The sequence below is a fragment of the Stegodyphus dumicola genome, chromosome 1 (assembly GCF_044657685.1).
Source record: "Stegodyphus dumicola isolate Sdum_Otavi_A_Nest chromosome 1, ASM4465768v1".
NCBI classification, from domain to species: Eukaryota; Metazoa; Arthropoda; class Arachnida; order Araneae; family Eresidae; genus Stegodyphus; species Stegodyphus dumicola.
The window spans coordinates 153,804,154-153,825,432 of record NC_140768.1 but is presented as its reverse complement, the minus strand read 5'-3'; the positions used below and the strand labels follow the sequence as shown (position 1 = coordinate 153,825,432).

Here is a 21,279-nt window from a genome sequence, read left to right as displayed (position 1 = left end):
GTAACATCACGAAGAAGCAGGAGACATGAAAAATGAGAATTGCCCTGACCGGAATTCGAACCAGGACCTCTCGATTCCGCGCCGAGTGTGCTATCGTTACACCACAAAAATCCCAAAATATTCAAAAACAAGATATCTGCTCTAAAATTTCCGATACACTGTTTTTCGCGCTGGAGATAAAAACGTTGTTTCCATGCAGTGAGGCCATTGCTCGTTTTGAAATCGTTGAGTATGTTAAATTAAATAGGAAATCGATAATAAAGCAAATTCAAAATTCGGACTTACAGGTACCCATGTTCAGCTGGAGAACTTCGTTATTCAAAACTGAATAGCTCTAGATGCCGCTGTTTTTTCGCAGTACGAGAAGCATACATACATTCATGCAGGTTCTTCATTGTTCAGTTTCTGTAAATATAGTACCTAGCAATAATATTTGGTGGCAACAGTTTGAAAAGTAAAACGCCGTTTATACTGATTCAACACAAAATTTCGTTTCGAAACGAACGTACCATTTGGGACAAACATCCTTTTTGAGCTAATAATCTCTATGGGTAAGTCTGTAAAATCTATGTCTAAAATTATACAGTACTTATCTCTCTTTTCTACTGGGCCTACTGACGAAATTCAACTTGTCATGTCTCGAAAGCGCGACTTAGGATATACATTAGATTTATATAAAGCGTTGTTATAATATAGGTACTTTGACACAAAATCGAACTTTTTCTGAATTAACATGCCAATGTTTTTCCATATTTCGATTCTATCGCTCAAATTATGCCAACCAAGTTTCATAAAAATCGCACGAGTCGTTTTTAAAAAATTAGCTCTTAAAATTTTAGCTCCTCCGTGTAAATTGAATTTGATATATATTTATCAATATCTCCTTCTTTATTAAACTTACTTAATTCCTTCAAGAATTCGAAGTTTCGGCTTAATCCAAATATAATTCGCACATTTTTTTAATGTTTTGTTTTTAAAATTTGTGTTTAAATATTTTTATAAATTGTTCGAAAAACGGTTTGTGTTATCTTAAGTAATACATCTTAAAGTAAATATGTTTCTAGACACACCTGCAAGAAATTGGAGTTTTTTATTCTAAATTTCCTAAGCTATACATGAATTTACGTATTGGCGTGTCTGGAAATTTGGCATATTCGTTAAAATCGATAATAACGCCCAATGTGGTTTACGCACTTTATGGAAAGAAAATAGATTTCTGTAAATTAAGAAGTTGGCCAAGTGAATTATCCTTGGCGCAAACTGAAGAAATGCACCAAGATAAAGTTTTAAATTTCTACATAAATTTTAAAGAAATTTTACAAAATTTAATATTTAGGTGTAATTTGAGTCGTAGAATCGGAAAATGAAAAAATGATTGGCATGTCATTTCAGGAAAAGTCCGATTTTGTGTCAAAATACCTATATTAGAACAATGCTATATATAAATATAATTTTGGATAATATATAAATTTTAAATTTTGAACTTTATATGTTTTTCTTTTATATTTGTTTTCCTAGCCAGTCCCATTTTTTGATCATACAGCCGGCTTGTGCCGGATCAGGATCGGGGCTTTGCCCTTATAATAATAATAATATAGATCTAATACATATCCTAAGTCGCGCTTTCGAGACATGAAAAACGCACTTCGAATTTCGCCAATCGGCTGAGTAGAACAGGAGATATTTACAACAGTCCTTTTTTTATTTTTTCCTCGCTGTGTACCACCAAATATTATGTTCCGCAGCAACACTTTTCGAAATAAAACATTTTTACCTCCAGCACGCGAGACTGTTGCCACTGCGAAAATTAGTGTTTTCGGAGTTTTTAATACCTTGTCTGATTAAAGTCGTACGAAAATGAGAGTAGTCGAAATCTAAATCGCTTCCCAGGAATTTTTTGGAATCCCCGAATACTATATTAAATGTTTTTCACTGCTATTTTTATTTCCTATTTTGTAAAACATACAAATTTTTTTATTAACAAACTCTACAATTTGAAAGCGAGCAGTGGCTACATTTTCCGAAATAAAGCAGATTTTTATCTCCAGCGTTCTTGACTGTTGCCCTTCGGAAAAATCATCACAAAAATGAGCGTTTTCAGAATTTTTAATTAATGCCTTGTCTGATTAAAGTCGTGCAAAGATGAGAATGGTCGAAATGGCTTCCCACGAATTTTTGGAATCCGGGGATACCTCTATCGAAACTCAACTCCCCGCCGTTCCGGAGGAGAATGCCGCAAAGAACAAACAAACAGACGCGTACAGATTTTACTATAGTGCAGATTTTATAGAAGATCAGACTAGTTTATATGGAATTGGACCTCAATTCTAAAGAAATTTAAAGAAGTTTAACATTAGATTTTGTTTAATAGAACTTTATAAGACATTTTTTAAGCGCATCCTTAGGACCTAAATATGTTTCTGTAGAGCGTTAGATTGCTACTTGTTTACTAAATGTATTGTCCCCACCTACTTCTAAGATAAATCTCGACTCTAGTCGAAAAACCCGGCAATGAATGGGCTGATAAACTAATAGCTAAAAAGGAACTGAAATTTTGCAATCAAACAATAGTGGGGTACCTTTTACATCGACGAAAACAATATCCGGACTCTCCCACACCTATCGCAGTTCCGGCTTACGATCTGAAGAACAGATATGATTGTCTCGCGAAACATCTACATCGCATTGGTAGACTTTGTGCAAGCAGAATTTTGAGATGAACATAGAATCCTTTGCGAAAATATTCCTCCTTGAAGGAAGAAATCCTATACAATCGACATTAGTGGAGTAGATAATTGAAGCAGTTGACATCTAGCGACTGAAACGTTTTTCCCCCATTTTCCAGTTTTGATGTAATTATTGTTATTTTAATTACTGGTTTGTTAGCCCAAAGGGTCCATTTTCTAAGAAGGGTTCTTAATTTCGTTTTGGCATTTTGCGTTGATTCACTAAAAGCGGCGTTTTATGTTTCAAACTGTTGTCACCAAATATTATAGCCATGCATTATGCGTAGGCTGGGGCAAAAGTCATGGCAACTATTTTTTTCTTGAAGATACCAGTCCGGTTGGAAAATGTGACATATGCAGACGAAAGGACAAGGTCTTAACTACATGTGTGGACAATGAATAGCACTGAAATATCGTAACACACTATTTTATTACGGTAGTATACAGGGCAATATGGCCTTCACCGTGCAAAAGAATGATAACACAATACACATAAAGTTGACATGACAAATCTGGGTCTAAAGACCGTAATACCCTGCTACTGTCACCTCACGCTGCCAACGATGTGTGAGGCGCTGAATACCACCAGCCTCAGCATTTGCCGCACCATGTGTGAATCGGGTCATCTGTTGGCGCACAGCATTAGCAATGCCCTCTTGTGTTGCAAACCGCCTGCCACGTATTGGTTCCTTAATCTGGGGAATGAGATCAAAATCACAGAGCGAAAGGTCAGGAGAGTATGGTTGGGTGCTCCAATTCTTCCCCTCCCCAACGTCGGAGTAGCTGCCGTACACACTCTCCTTTATGTGGTCTTGCATTGTCGTGCAGAATTATTGCACTGTCCACAAGATCCGGACGTTTATCCCGAACGTACCTGTCGCACCAGGAAGTCCTTGTAGTACTGTGCGGTCACTGTTCTGCCATGAGGAACAAAGTGGCAAACAATGACACCCCTGACGTCATACGCGATGATCAACATCAATTTGACTGGGGAAGGATTCTGACGGACATTCTGCTGCCTTGGTGATCCAGGATGTCGCCACTCCGCGGACTAACGTTTCAGTTTTGGTTCGTATGCCCTGGCCCAAAATTCATAGATGGCGATTATTCGTGACAAGAATTGATTGCCGTCCTGTTGCCAGTGTGCAAAGTGGTCGGAGCATATTGCATATAGCGCACTCACCTTTGAACTTCCGTCAGTGCATGCGATACCCACAGCGAAGCGATTTTGCGTAGCTGTAGCTCATTACGCAATATCCTGTGGGCGGTGCGTTTCTTGATGCCACTTGCCCTCTCTAATTCCAGTAATGTCCATCGTCTGTCTTCATCCATGAGGTGCTCGATGACGGCATGTGCCAAGTCGGTCCGCACACTCACCGGTCGTCCCGAACGTTGCTCCGACACACGTCCTTGCTAAAACTTTCCTACCCACCGTGCCTCGTACCTCGTACGATACCTCGTACCACAACAACCCTCGTACGATATGGTAGGGCATTATTCCCAAGGGCTTCTACTAATTCACTGTGACATTCTATCGCATTTCTCCCTCGGAGAACGGCTATTTTGATGTAAGCGCGCTGCTCAACATGGGTTACTTCCATCTCGCACGACACTCATCAACTGACTGATTTCAGAGGCCTCGCTACCACACAGCGAGCTATCACAGAGCCATCTGTTGTTCTGCATACACACTATGCCTGCAGAACTTCCACACGACACATATACGTTTTGTGATCCGTTCACATGTCTACAAGAAAAAAATAGTTGCCATGACTTTTGCCCCAACCCTCGTATTTAAAGAAATTAAATAATGAAGAATCTGCAGGAATGTGTATATGTTTCTCGCACTGTGAAGAAACAACGATACCCATAGACATCCAGTTCTGAAAAACGTAATCCTCCCGTCGAATACAGGCGTCTCGAAGCCCAAATTTGGAATTTGTTTTATTATCTATGTCATATTTTGTAAAACTTTTGTTACTAACAAATTCAACCCATTTCAAAGCGAAAAATGACAACACTGTACGGAAAAAAGCATTTTTTATCTCTAGCGCAAGAAACATTCTATCGGAAATTCTAAAGATATACTGTTTTTAAATATTTTATGATACTGCTGTTGAGTTGTTTTTATGAGGTTCAAACATGAAGAACATGATATTTGATAAATAAAGGTAATACACAAAAAGTTAAATCAACGTCCCTTTGGGCGTAATATAAAATCTGAAAGCTTTCAGATTTTTTTCTTTTTCAAATTCTATTTTTTTATTTTTTTCATGCTCCAATCTCATGCGTCTTTGATGCATGGAGGCCAATGATGCATAATCATGTGCCTTTGTAATTAAAAAAATCTGCTGACAGAAACACAAAGAAAACGTTTTTAAGAATAATCACAAAAATTGATATTTAATGATCACCTGGTCATCTAAACATTGCAAATTAAATAAATCAAGTAGAAAGAAAGAGGAAAAAATTAAGATTAATGAAATTAAATTAGGAATGTAGAAAGTTTCAAAACATCCTAAACAGAGAACATAAGAATACCAGTCACTTACATGACGAAGCAGGAAACGAGACAGATAATTCTTCGGTTTTTTTTTTTTTTTAAATTTAAATTTTTTCTGTTTTATTCTATCTTAACTTTCTTTCGTCTTAAATACAGAGTCAAATAATTATATCTTAATCATGTGTCAGTGTGTGAAATTACTCACTGAACTCCTTCGATTGCTTGTGTTATTAAAGCAAAACTTGTACGGAAAATGAGGAATTCCAAAATGGTCGTGTTTACTATGAAAATTAAGAAAACCTGTTTAGTTACAGAAAGCTTTTCAAAACAAATTTATTTAGAGTAATAGCCCTGCTCAGACAAATTTTCAGTTTTTCTTTATGTGCAGGCTTTTTGCGTCTTATTTTGAGTCAGAATGGTATTTCTTTTTAGCATTTTGATAAAAGTTGCAAATTTAGTCATGCCGACAAACACAGCCGTGCCTAGGTATGTTTCCACCAGATTCAAATAAGTGCCGATATATGCAATCAAATTAAATGTCAGAGTCGGGATAAGGGTGAGGAATGTGAGTCACTAGAAGGGGCGCCAAATTGGCTATACGAATTCGAAAATTACTTTAATTATGTTGTGCGGTTGCAACTTAACAGCTAAGTGTGTAGGAACTTTGTGAACAGGTAAGCGAATAATCGCTTTAGTTCAGAAACAGAAACGTAAAGCTCAAAAAGGGGTCAATTACCCTTTATTTCTCAAAATAAGAACTTCACAGGTGGCTCCTTTCTCAGAGCGTACAGCAAAGCAATAAGAAATAAAATTAACTAATGCTTAACTAAAGTAGCCGAAGCTATCAGGATTTCTAAGTAGTTGTCCCTAAATATCGACTAAGCTGGAGAAGCTCTCAAGGGCCTGAGATACGGCCGAGCGTAGAGAGCTTAGAGAGAGTGTAGCCAAACGGCAAACGCGCGCTAGTTAGAATCTCTGGCTCTCTAAAGAAGTCAGTGGAACTCCGACTTAAATACCGCTCTCATTCATTTGCATTAACCGCGATTCAAAAAACACATTCTGTTAGGAAATTGTAAGCTGAAGTTAAGAGGGACAGGAAAGCAGCCTTGACTAAATATAACTGTTAAAAACTTAGGATAAACCTTACAATGTCTTTAAATTTGTAAGTTATTATTAGGAGAAATAGCCTTTCTCACACTTTAATTAAGAAAACGTAGAAAGAATTTCAAGAAAACCTGGAAATTAATGCAATGTACATTTCGATGCTATTTCTTATACTTATCAAAAAAAGAATTTTTTAACATTTTCATTTGAGAGTTATAAATAATTGACTACATTATTTTTTTGAATTTATAAAACTACGATTAAAAAATATTTTAAGAACTATGGTATAATTATGCTATAAGAATTTTTAAGAATTATTATATTTTGATTTAATACAGTTACTTTTGTTTAATACAAATATAGCTATTTATATATATATATATATATATATAGAGAGAGAGAGAGAGAGAGAGAGATGGGCGGGCGCGCATTTACCTTTTTGGCTCAGGTGAAAAAATATATTAAGATATTTAGATTTAATACAGTTACTTTTTTCTTTAGTAAATAAATTATTATTATCTTACTTTGCAGCTATTGCGCAAGTATTAGAATAACTTGTTTTTTAACTAAGTGAATTTTAAGATTATATATATATATATATATATATATACAGAGAGAGAGAGAGGCGCGCAGTTAGCTTTTTGCCTCAGGTGAAAACATATTTTAGCACGGCTCTGTTAAATGTATCTGTATACGTCTATATTCAACGAAGATAATTATATAAAACAGTACTATAAGTTTAAGTAGTCCAGAGGGGCGTTAACCCAAATCAACTATTAGTCTGGAAATGGGATTTGACAGCGTATCACGTTAGATGTCTGAATCGCTTTTCAAATTGCTCCCAGGAAACATTGTCATCCTCTACTACTTTTATAGAAATTAAATAATGAGGAATCTGCATGAATATACGTATATGCTTCTCGCCCTGTGAAAAAAAGTGCCATCCAAATTTGAATCACGTAATTCTCCACCCGAATATCTGTACGTGAAAGCCCAAATTTTATAAAAATGCCATCACGAAAATTTTCAATTTCATATATCCTATTTTGTAAAATTTTAATGCATTTTTAACAAACTCAGTTATTTGAAAGCGAGCAATGAGAACACAGCTTGGATTAAAACATTGTTATCTCCAGCGCTCGAGACTGTCTATCGGAAATTCTAAAGATATACCGTTCTTAAATATTTTGCGATTTTGCCGTTGAATAGAATTTTATGGGCCGTAAGCGCCAAGAACGTGATATTTAATAAACAAAGTAAACATATAAAACCTTAATAATAAAAACACACACAAAAAAGCTTTTGTAAAGCTATCTTAGTATAGAAACAGAACATACATATGAAAAAGTGAAAAAAGACTTCAAAAAATAGAAAAATGTATACCAACACATAACATTTGATAGGAAATTCTAAAAATCCTTGCTGCTTCTAAATTTTTGTAAATTTGCTGTTAAATTATATATGGCGTAAGTGCGAAGAAAATGATGCTTAATGATAAAGTTAAAAAGACAAAAAGAAACGGGTTAGGAGTGGTGAGTCAAATAGCAGACTAGTAGGCAGCGAGATGAACGAGAGCGTAGAAAAACCTTAAGAAACCCTTTTAGGCGACCATTAAAATCTGTGATATTTCAGACTTTTTTTATTTACATATTTTTAATCGTACTTTTATGCACTCAGAATGTTAATACATACAATAATGCGATGTTAATGTTGATGGAATGCTTTGAAATCGTTGAGTTGGTTAAACAAAAATTCGTTAAAGTTTTACAAAACAGGAAATAGATAATAAAACAAATTACAAGTTCAAAATTAGGGCTTCCAGGTGCCCATATTCGGGTAAAGGACTATGTTGTTCAAAATTTGATGGCTCTAGCTACCGTTGTTTTTTTCTTTTACAGTGTGAGGAAACATTCATGCAGATGCCTCTTTATTTAATTTCTTTAAATCTAATACAGGGCAATAATATTTGTTTGCACCAATTTCAAAAGTGTTTCAGCATTTTTAGTGATTCGATGCAAAATGCCGTTTCGACACTAATAGTCTTTCTGGACAAATGCCCTTTTGGATTAAAAATAAAAATTCTGAAAAAGCTCAGATTTTAACGATCGCCCAAAAGGGTTTGTTAAGGTTTCTCAACGCTCTCGCTGAGCTCGTAGTGTACTAGTCTACTGTTGCACTTCCTCCTGCTAACCCATTTTTTTTAACATCTTTTTAGCTTTATTACTAAGCATCATTTTCTTTGCACTTACGCCATATACAATTCAACAGCAAAATTTAAAAGCAATATACGCATAGAATTTTCTGTGAGTTAAGTGTTGGCATACACTTTTCTTTTGTTTTTAAATCTTTGTTCAGTTCATATCGATGTTGAGTTTTCTTACTGAGATGGCTTCACAAATTTGTTTTGTATTTTTATTATTAACTTTTTTGTGTTTACTTTATTTATTAAGTATCACGTTCTTGGTGCTTACGCCACATGAATTTCGATTCAACGATAAAATTACAAAATATTTAAAAACAGCATATCTTTAGAATTTGCGACGGACAGTCTCCGATGCTGGAGATAACAGTGTTTTAATCCGGTCAGTGTTTCTACTGCTCGATTTCAAATCGTTGGGTTTGTTAGAAATTTATTTAAGTTTTACAAAATATGAAATATAAAATTCTTGATTCCAAATTTGAATGTTCAGGTGCCCATGTTCAGCTGGAGAGTACGTTATTCAAAATTGGATGGCTCAAAACTGGACCGTCGTTTTTTCACAGTGCGAAAACTACATACATTTATGGAGATTCTTCATTATTTAATTTTTTTTAAAGTAACACTGAACTAGAATATTTCTTGGCAACAATCTTAAACGTATTGAGATATTTAAAGTGATGATATCCCGCCAAACCTCTTTTGGAGACTAATAGCCGATTCGGGCTAACACCGTTTGGGGCTAAAAAGATTAACATAATTATTAAACTGATACAGGAGACCTAAAATTAATTTAGTTTATTATCAGCCTAAGGTTTAGCTTGTTATCAGTTTCAGGTTCAGGTGGAAATGTAGTGGGACACCCAATGTTTACTTTAAGTAATGTAGTTATAGTCCCACTACACTTCGGTTTATTTTTAAAGTTAGTATTTAAAATAGTACATAGTATAATATAACACATAATATAACATAATATAACAGTATAAATAGTATATCGACATTTTGATTGATATCATATCTATTAGATATAATTATAGTAGTTATAATAGGTATAATAATAGTAGGCTAACAGTCATAATTTATAACAGTTCATAATAGTTCCTTGAAATAAAGTTTATTATATGAATTCGTATCTTCTTCCTCTTCTTTTACCTTTTTTTACTATATCATTATTATTGCAAGGGTTTGTTTTTAAGATAATTAGATAATAAAAGTTTTAGATGAATTGCAGCTTCAAAATGAATTTTGATATTAATTACGTTAGTGCTCACATAAATTTTTGCCTATTGAAGATAGATATTTGATTGTATTTTCTATTTTATTTTTTAAATGTTTGTTGTTAATTGCAAAACGAAGGAAGGCATTGATATTTGAATTAGGAAATTTAATATGAATTGACTTGGTTAAAGGACATTGAGTAATATAATGGATTGGATCACCTTTATTTCCACATACACATTGCTCAGAGTTTGAGATGTTTATTCTGAAGAAGTATGTGGGAAATGGCCAATGTCCAGTTAAAAAACGGTTTATATAACCATTAACCATTGTACACGTATCATTGACATGAGGTGCCATTTATAGTAATTGTCTTCCGGTATTTATTGTTGTCCATTCTTCTTCCCACATTTGGAGGCTGATTTTTATGTAGATATTTCTTGAGATATGATTTTGGCCAAGAGAATTTTTTTGAAGGGATACTATTGTTGGTAGTGGCTGATTTGGCTGCTGAATCGGCTTCTTCGTTACCAAGAACTCCGACGGGAGCCTTTATCCAATAAATATTCCGTGATATTTGAGGATATTGGATAATTTTATTAAAAATATCTTGAATTATTTCAGATGTGTGTTTGGGATTTTGTAGAGCTAGTATTGCTGATTGACTATCTGAGAAAATATTGATTTTTTGTAAATTGTTATCGATTCAGTATTCTATTGCCATTCGAATTGCGTGTAATTCTGCTTAGAAGATACTATTTCCCTTGGTGAGTCGATTTTGGAGAGTTATTTTCTAGGTTTGATCTATTTGTATTATACATGCACATCCAACTCCTAAGTCCATTTTCGATCCATCTGTATATATTATTGGTGGAGATATATGACTGGTAGGAGGTTTTATTGTGCTATATATTTTAGGATTAGAGGCAGGATGTCTTTTATAGGGGTTGACTGAAATTTCAAAATTGTTTGGAATAAATATTTCATCATGTAATATGAAAGCTTTTTTTAATTTGAGGACTGTGGCTTTTGCATGTTCAGTTTGTGCTAAAGTATGAAGAGGTGCTATTCCTGAAAGTACACATAGGGCAGCATTTGATGTTGTTTTATAACATTTTGTGATCCGGAGAAGGAATTGATGTTGTATGGCTTGCAGTTGTTTTTGTTTCCGAACAGTCATAGGCTACGCCCAAATTTCTGCACCTTATAAGACTACTTTTGTTATTATTGTATTGAACAATATTTTTTGAATATGAGGATTTAGTTCCCAATTTAGTCCTTGGACATAACGTAAGTTGTTTGCTATTTTTTGTGTTTTAGTTCTGATATTTTTGAGATGTTCAATCCAGTTGAGGTTTTTGTCAATGATTATGCCTAAAAATATTTAAGTTTTAGAACTATTTTTATTCTATTATTTTCTATTGAAAATTTTGGTAGTCGAGTAATTTTTTGAGATTTTTTATAGAAAATTATAGCTTTTGATTTTTCTTCACTTATTGTCAGTTTCAATTTGTTGCATTCAGTTTTAAAAAGATGAAGAGTTTCATTTACATTATTTTCCAGAATATTTCTTGTTCTACCACTGATCTCAAAAGCTGCGTCGTCAGCAAAAGCAACACTTTGTGTATGGTTCGGCCATTTGAAAGATGTTATTAAGTTAAAAGTAAGGTTCCAAAGGTCAGTACTAAGGAAGGCACCTTGTGGGAAACCTCTTTGTTGAGCATATTCTATTATCTTATTGTTGTATATTATAAAACGTTTTCTTTCACATAGATAATCTTGAAGTAAGTTAAATATATTTTTTGGACAATTTGCTTTTCTTAATGCTTCAAGTACAGATGGCCACCATAAGGAGTCAAAATATTTGGTTAGATCCAGGCAAATAAAAGCAGAATGCAGCTTGTTATCAGCATCTTGCAAATTTAGTTTGTCTTTTATAAGGTATATTCTCCCTTCTTTCTGCATGCCTTAACGGTAGCACACTCGGCGCGTATTCGAGAGGTCCAGGTTCGAGTTCCGGCGAGGGTATTGCTAATTTTTCACGTATTTCTGCTTCAAAATAAAATAATTACTCTACATTGGTGTTAATTAAGAAACTCTGCAAGCAGTTTAAATGCGATAAAAATAGATCTTCGTCACTATTGTTATTAGTTACTAGCTGAAACGGTGAAATTACACTAGCCGATTAATACCATTACATATACATTTTTTATTTTGAAGCGTTTTAGAGGACTTGTCACTAAAGCAGTTAGTGTTGGGCAAAAGATCAAAATTGATTAAAACGGCATTTACTAAAATACCTGGATATCTTTAAAACTGGATGAATTAGTCATCGTCGACGAATTACCATGCAGTTAAGAGAATTCATTTCCATTTTAATACAGGAAGCGATAACTACTTTGCATAATCTATTTTGCATTTGGTGCAGACAAAAGACTTCCTTGAAAGATTTCAGAGATGTGTTTAATTAGTTCCTTTATTAGCTGACTAAAAAAATGTTGATAACGCTGCCCGATATGACGGGGCATGGAATTAATTCTTCGCATTAACTTTAAGAAAAACGTTCCTGTCTCAATCCGCTTTCAACTTGGCAGGTCTATATTGCAACTGCCTTTGATAATTGGCAGGTGAAAAGAAACCTGTCGGTAGTGCAGTCAGACTGACGGACAGTAAGGAAATTGCACATCAGTAAAGATCGCATTATTATTATTTAATTTCTCATCGATTTCAAATTCGAGCTTTTTACAAGTTAACTCATTCATTTAGTTATCAATCTACTCTAGCTGTAGTTTTTCTTTTCTCTTACTCAGCAATGATAAATATTTATATTATCTCGAAAGCGTGTCACTACTTATCAATAATACTTGAGAACATATTGCCACGAGCCACGGGTACGTTTGTAACAATCACCTTACTTTAAATAATCACTTCAGATAAGCAGGAAGAAATCAAAAATTTATGGGTGGAGGGTAAGAAAACTGCAACTGATTGGTGTATGAATGAAAGTTTAGTTCTTTAGTAGCTACTCGCTTTGAATATCAAGTTTGTACGAAAGATACACGTCTGGTCGAGCTCAAAACCCTTTCAGGACGAGCGTCCCATTTCCTAAGAACGTCTGTTACAGCCAGGCGTCCCATCCACGCATCACTAGAGATTGCATTCAGAGGACAGGTGATGCGTATACGCATTTTAAGCTGGAACGTTTTTCTGAAGGCCACTAGATGGCATCCTATGTCCATTACTTTTGAAATGAACACAGTTGTAGGTTCCTGACCTTGAGTTTGATATATTCTACTTGACTTTGGTATTTTACTTACCAGCTCTTGTGATTATTGGGGGGGGGAGGGAGGTAAACAGAGGTGAGCTCTTTAAATCCCTGCGTGCTAATGAAAACATTCGCGTGTCTGATTTATATCCAATTCCCCTTTTTTTACTCTATTTTTTTCCTTCACTATGTACGGTCTTTTAGGCTTAGTATGTGGAGTACTGTTACGTTTTGCATTGCCTTCAGATATATTTCCGTTTCTTCTCTTTTTATTTCGGAAAAACAGTCTATTATGGCGGGAAGGTGCTATTTATCAGAAGAAGAATACCCTCGTATGGTGAATGAACCATTTACTAACGCATATGAGAGTGATGATTCATTTTCTAAAGAGTTAGAAAGTGATACTTTTTCTAAGAATTAGAAAGTGATACTTCTCCGTGCTTCGAGATTTATCACAATCAGTCTTCATTTTAAATTTTGTTACTTCTTCTGTAAATAGTCTTTATTGTGTTGTTTTATTAATTTTAAACTTTATTGATGGATTTTATCAATTAAAACTTTGGAATAATTTGAATAGCGCTTCCAAAAATTATTTTACAAGATAAGCAATTTTTAAAGTATGTTTTCATGTAAAATAAAGAAAAAAACGTTATTAAGTGCTAATTTTACCATATATAAGAGCTCAAGTAATAATCTACCCAAAAATTACGATGCTAGAAACGAAACTATTTTTTTCTTCTGATTTTTTTTTTTAAAATAAAATTAGGCTTAGCGATGCAAAACCTCCGTCCTGTACGGATAGCTATGAGTGGGTTTGTTGCGAGAAAGGGAAGTTGTAAAAACTTAATTTGATGACTAGTCACATCGGTGGTTTTATTTGATGTTATACTACGGGGAATAAAGACGCTTATTTTCTTCTAATTCTACTTTACGAAGCAAAATTTATTTACAAAAATTTACATATTTGTTGGAGTTACATAATAGCTAGTTTAAAACCACACCTCTATATGACCACACCTATCCACTGAAACTATTTTATTAACTATATATACAGGGCCGCGCAGCGCCCTCTGTAACTTTTTCTACAGCACTCTCCACCTCTACTCTTGAATAAGGGTACACAAAATTTACACAGCAAATATTAACATTAATTAACATAGCTTAATGCTAAACAGTACGACATACATAAATAATTCATAAATAAATAACGTATAGTAACTTACATCCAAAACACAATTGATACACTATAATTAAGTGAAATAATATAAACAATGTAAAAGCTCAAAAAGTCATCAATTGTCTTAAATTAAATTTCAAAAGGATATAAAAGCTGGATAGCTCTTCTGAATTGTCCCTTTGGTGTGCAAATGATGTATCCTCGTATATGTCCATCTTGTCCCACGATTGCTTTTTCAACTACTCCCATATCCCAGAGTAGCTTAGATTGGTTTTGTCATTCTACCAATAGAACATCCCCGGTCTTAAGGTTACGCTCAGTTGAAGGATTAGCAATGTTATGTGAGTTTTTAAGGTGCTCTTTGAACTTGATCCATGTTAATTTTAAGAGCTTAGATTGGTAAAGCTTAGTTCTAGTTAAAGTCTCTTTGTCTGACACCTTGTTAATAATTTCCAAAAAATGCTGGAAAGTTAAATGTGTCACGTCCTGGCAGTAAAAAGTGTGAAGGTGTGAGCGGGCGAGGTACACCCAGCTCGTTGCTCTCGTATGTTAAGGGCCTATTGTTTAATACACACTCGAGTTCAGTTCATATTGGTGTAGAGCTCTTCGAGAGTCAGTAATGCTCTCCCTAAGATTTTCTTCAGAAGTTCTTTGATACTTCTCATCATACCCCACCAGAAGCCTCCCCACCATGGGCAACGCTCAGGGATGAACTTTCATGTAATTCCTTCGGGTGTAAGGAACTCTCGCACAGTAGTATTTAAGCTGACTCTTTTAAATCCCTTAATTATTTCACATGTGCTGCGAAAATTCTTGGCATTATCGGAATAAATCACCTTGCAGCTCCCTCTTCTAGCTATAAAACGTCGTAATGAAAAAATGAAACCTTTTGCTGACATATCTGGAACTACTTCAATGTGTGCAGCACGAGTGACGGCGCATGCAAAGAAAGCTGTGCACCCTTTTTTGTGGATCTCCGCCTCTTCTCTAACAATAACCCCTCCAGTTAAGTCAATACCTACAACTGTGAAAGGATTACTTTGGACTACACGATCTCTCGGTAACTTTTGGTAACTGACACGTTATCTGAATGGCGGGCTTCACTGCGAACCTTTTATACACCAGGCAGGCTTCAATAATTTTCTTTTCTACTTGTCTTTCTTTAGGTAACCGAAGAAGCCGAAACTGGCGCTCATACCAATACCTTTGATTGCACATGTAGCCACATTAAGCGCGAGGTCTGTTGTTCTTGCTAATGCTCGTTTCTCTGTCTGACCTATAGTCGGCCCAAGCCCACGGAATTCCTCGTGGCGGAAAGCGGGAGTGGCAAGAAGCGGGAGTTTACGTCTGTCGTTGGCAACAGCCTTAACTTATTAGCCGCTGGTGTTGCGTTGACGCAACGGTCAAAATAAATGCGTATATAAATATAACTACCTAAGATATTTTATACCAGCAGGTGATTTTATGTAGGGAATAATATGAAGATTATTTTTGTAAAAAAATATTTGCCTTCATATCATATTTGTAAAAAAATATTCTCCAAACAATCATTTTATTTATAATAATTAATCTCATACTTTAAGCAAAATTTTCGACCTGGTATTTTTGCCGAAAATATGTAATTAAAGAATCGGCGTCCTTATGAGTGATCTATTTTTAGTCAAGTTCACCATTTATCAGAACATTATATCAATCAGATGTTTATATTTGTGTTGGGAAGGAAGGGAAAACAGGTGTTGCGCTGATGCAACGTCAGCAAGAAACGGGTAATCTCCTTTTTTACTCATTCCTTTCGATGTTCTGGTTCATGTTCTGGCTGCTTTAAAAATGCCTATAGAGGTATCTTACATTAGAAGAAGCCCTTCAAAGATTTTTTGATGAAGATACAGATTTTGATAATGTTAATAATGACCAGAATGAAACTGATATTGTTGTTGTTCCCCCCAGAAATTGCAGAAGCTAGTGATGAAGAAGAAGGGAATGACAATCTTTTAAACAATGATAATGATATTTTACCAAATGATATTGCTGGGGAAGTTGAAAATTCACGTAGAAGTAAGTTTCAGCCTTCTAAAAGCAGTGGTAGTCATACTAAAAAGTTTAAAAAGCAGAAAACTGAAAACTTGAAATGGATAAAAAAGGAACCGTCAGTTATGTCTCAGGAAGAGAGATAGAAGAGAAACTACAAAAGACAAAATACAATGTAAAACTAGTTGAGCGATTTTCTTTTTGGTTTACATATTTACTATCTTCTCGTTGAACAGACAAATATATACGCTCTGCAAAAAAACTCCCAGAATTTATTGCATCTGAAGCCTATATAGGAAGATTTATTGGAATATTATTGCTTACGGGATATCCTTTTTTAAATCAAGAAAAAATGTATTGGTCTCTTGATAAGGACATTTCTGCTCCTATTATACGAGAATCGATATCACGTTTGCAGTACAGGAATATGAAGCAGAATTTGCATTTAGCTGACAATAGTCAAACTGACAATATTGATACATTACATAGGGTGAGATCGTATCTAAACTTACTAAATATCACAATTTTCTATTACTGGAAATAAAAAGTCTCTTTTAGATTTCAGGCGCAAGATTGCTTTATTCCTTTTGCAAACTTCTATTCAGAGTGTAGAATTAGCCAGAAATAGATCAGCAACTTGAAGACCTAGTAAATTCAGCATTCAAAAAACCACTGCATGGAGATGATAGACATTTTATCGTAAGACTTCGTAGTGAAGAGTGCCATAGCCAGACTGTTTATAGATGCTAAAGCCATAACCATAGCCAGACTTGTTAAAGTATGTAATGTAGCTTTACATCATGATTGTAGTGAAGCTTTTCATTTTTGAATCTTTCAATTGAAATAATCTGTATTTGTAAAAGAAATATAATATATATTTTAATATTAAATATATTACAAGTAAAGTGATTTATAAAACGTTACACAGCTAAAGAGTAATCCAGTGCTCCACTCAAAGGAAACATCGCACAAGTACGATCCTACTCACTGAACATACGTAGTCTTATTCCGCTGACGTTGCGCGAACGCAACACTCGTTTTTTCCACAGGTAAGAGTATTTTTTTAAAAATTTTCAATGTAAATTTATGTTATAAACGCTTAATTTAATATTTGTTATGGGTTAAGCACCTTACAGGTGACTCTGCGATTTAGCTCATTTCCGCCCCTAATTTTAATGGAGCAACCCAGGGGGACGGGTCTTAGGGGGCTTTCCACCCCTTTCCCTCTACCACCAACCGCCGCATATTTAGAGTGACCGCATGCCTCATAGGCACTACTATGCATTTACAGACATCCATACCTTCTCCAAGTAAAATACATAGTATTCATTTACAATGGAAGCCCATGTGGGTTATCAGGATAATGAGAGGGCGGATGCATTGGCAAAAGAGGCCGTCCTGGGTGATGGCAGTTTTTATAATGTCAGACCTGCCAGAAAGAAAATCATTACGAAGGTCAAAACTTATCATCTTGAAAAATGGAACGACTCTTGGAAGTCAGTTAAAAGAAGAAGAAAATTGCTTGAAAAGATAAGTATTGCGAAAAGAATGAAAATATATGACGACATAGATGTCAATTAATTAATTACTGACCATGGAAGATTTTCAGAGCCCTTGAGTCGGCTCTACCTCCAGGGCAATCAGAACTGCCTCATATGTAATACCATAGGTAACACAGAAAACTTCGTAGAGAATTGTTTGTTAACACAGAGTGTGAGGGCTAGATATAAAAATGTAAACTTTAAATGTATGAATGTTAAATATGAAATTTTGAAAAATTTTGTAAGTGAGATTATGAAAATAATTAATAGTAACAAAGACTTAATTGGAGTTGTAAATTAATAAAAAAAGAGCAGAAGTTTTGATTTGATGTTATTAGGAGTATGTATGATTATATGGCGTTTTAAATATGTGTTTAACTAACCGTGTCCAAAATTATTATTTCCTTATGTTAGTTAAGGTGTGAATACGAGTTTAATAAAAAGATTTTAAAGCTTGCAACCATTTGAAATTGTATTTTTAAGTTTGTTATGTTTCGTTATACTAACTCTTTTGTTACTCGGGCCTGGTTTTTCGGAGCTGTAATTAAGATCTGATTAAGAATGCTGGCTTTTGATGATGGATATTAAATAACTTAAAATAATTTGAATCACGGTCGGCTCGCTGGCTTCCTCGTTTCTGTGTTGGAGGGGTCTGTCCTTCTTTAGCCATAGGTCTGATTTTATCGGCCAGAGGGTCTGGGGGCTGCGCCCATAAAGATGAACCGGTAGGCGGCTTAAAAATTGTAAAATACTGAAAACCCTAAAATGCCGAATACATTTAAAACTGTTAAACAAACAGTTTTTTATATTAAAATTAAAGTTTGTACTCAAAAACAAGCAATTCCGCTAACGGAGAGAAAGACAAAATTCTCCGTGCACAAATATTTAAAGGCATATTTTGGTCTCACTGGGCAAAAAGACCCTGAAGTTGGTGCACAACTAACCTAATTCACTATTTTACCAAAAGTGCATATATATATATATATATAATATTAGAATTTAATTATTACCGTCTAGAAACAATATTTCAATATTATTGTAACTTAAATAAAGTAACATGGAACTATACTAATTTAGAAGTGTGAAATATAAATGTCGAAATGGGCTTATGAATAGTAACCATTAAAAAGGCTACTAAATTGTTTGCGTGATAAGCCTTATAAAAATAAGTTATCTACTTTGTGTGTGTTATAAGCGTCATTGATAGAATTCAAATATTTACAGAAGTTTCAGTAACATTGATTCTCTTAGCAAATCCATATCACAAGCATAGTCAAATTTTTTATGTATATCCACAAATTTTATTTGTAATGTCATACACTGTAAAAGTGATGAGCGACAGTATAAAGCCTCTCAGATGCTAAAAAAAATAAATGATACAGATGAAGTCAATATATTGTAATAATAAACGTTATGGAAGAAGATGTGCTTCTAAAAATTTATAGTATATTAATTTGAAAAACTTTTGATTGCTTCTATATTTGATTTTTAATTCGATTTTAATTCCAACAGTGTTCGATTCCATGTCTAAACCCCCAGCTGGTTTACTGGAAGGAACATTATCAGATTTCGGAGCCTTTGATCAGTGCCTGGATATTATTCTTCCCAAGAAAAATGGCGAGGTGGAATTTCGTGGGCAATACTGCGCTATGGAAGCGAATCCGCTGATGCCACCCATTCCGAAAAACTTTTCACTTGCCAAACAAAGACACGCACAGCCACTAGACAGTGTAAGTTATTTTTAATTATATTCTTATTCACGCATTTTTGATCAGCCCTTTTTAATCATGGAAAAAAACTTTCCTCTTGATTAATTTCAGTAAACTGCGAATGTCGTTACTGACCTTCAATGTTCTTTCCCCTGTGAAAATATAATTTTTTACCTTGAATACTAGATAGAAGAAACGCTGGCCTTGTGTTGAAGCATTCGTTCCTGAGTTTGTGCATGCCAAATTTAATTAAATTCTTTTAATAAGAAGATAATATTGAAAAGCAGAGCTTAGAAGTTTAAATTTCATTAAATACTTCGTGTGTAGCAGAGTATATTCAAAATCTTATTTGATTGTTAAGAATTTACCCTTACGAAAACGTGTTATAGAATACTATAAAAATTCCGAAATGTTTTTAGAATCCTTTAGAAATATGGTCCAATCTTCCATAGACTGTATCAAAAATCTGGCATAGAATTCTATAATATTTTAGAAATAGCTTTTACAGAGTTATGTGTCAAATTCTAGAACTATATCTGTAGAGATTTTTAATAAAAATTGGTACTGAGTTTCTAAAGACAATTATATAGAATACTATACAATATGTATAGAATTATCATATTTCTCTAAATTTATTGGATTGAATTAAATTTACTTCGTCGATAGCGCATAAACCACAGCAGAATAAATGCCTACTTAAAATTCACTATATTTGTTTACTATAGCGACACTCTGGCGTTAGGTTCCCTTAGCAGACTTACATTTCCTTCATTTTATAACTAAGAATGCACAAAATTGATACATCTGAAGAATTATCTAATCGTTGCCACATGGTCTATTCAAATACCATAATAAATCTAAAACGATGTATAAAAGAAATTAAACAAAAAAAAAAAAGTAAACAGTATTTTGCAGACGATTCAGTATTTCTCATTCAATTAATTCAGTTCTCACTTCCCGACAAGAAAAAATACATAGAAAATCAAAATATCTATACTGAAAATTGCGAAGTAAATCTTAAACACTTAATTCCTAGAATAAATTCCAGAATGGATTAAGCATAATTTAATTCGCAATAATAAGTGAAGGCGTTATCTTTGTTCTTCCGAAGCCCCAGTTTCTCTAGATTGGCAACAAATCCACTATTCTGCTAAGTTTCAAATGTAAACAACCATGGTAATCAAAAATTAGGCTTAGCCGTACTTAAACGACTTTTAAATTGTTGATAATTCTACAAATAGTGACCGCAAATTTACTAAAGGCATAAAAACCTTAACCGGAAGATAAGAACAACATAATTCAATCATTTTTTAAAGCAAAGAATGCACAATTTACAAACATATAAGAATAAAGAAACTGAGCTCACTGAGCCGGGTAACAGAGTGGATATGCTGCGGATTTGCAACCAATATTGAGGTCCACATTTACAAATTATAGCAGTAATACATACAAAATTTCAACGTTCTGAGGCTACTCGTTTTTGAGTTATGCGAGTTGCGTACGTATGTACGCACTGACGCCATGCAAAATTATCTTCAGAATTAATTTTAAATCAGTTTTATAATTTTTTGGGGAAGAAGCTTTTTTCTTTGGCCTTACGTAAAGATGTCATGCCGCAAAAACATAGTTAAATTGCATTCGATAGTGGTCAAAATGGATATTTTCATTGAAATATGCTGCCTGATACTTTTTGCGATTACCAAAACTTTACTTCGTACAAGGAAGTAAAAAGTAAACAATGTTTATATTCGGTCACTTTGATGATATCATGGCAATTTTGATACCTTTACGTAAGTCACGGACTATTCACT

General features: G+C 34.2%; 1 protein-coding gene across 1 annotated transcript in view; it reads left to right on the top strand.

The window, feature by feature from the left end:
• Window positions 1-21,279, top strand: part of LOC118188744 (nose resistant to fluoxetine protein 6-like) — a 99,379-nt gene that overhangs the window by 15,425 nt on the left and 62,675 nt on the right. The window contains exon 2 of the mRNA XM_085822230.1: window positions 19,272-19,489. Coding sequence (XP_085678356.1) covers window positions 19,272-19,489 — 218 coding nt within the window. The remainder of the gene's footprint in view (window positions 1-19,271; window positions 19,490-21,279) is intronic.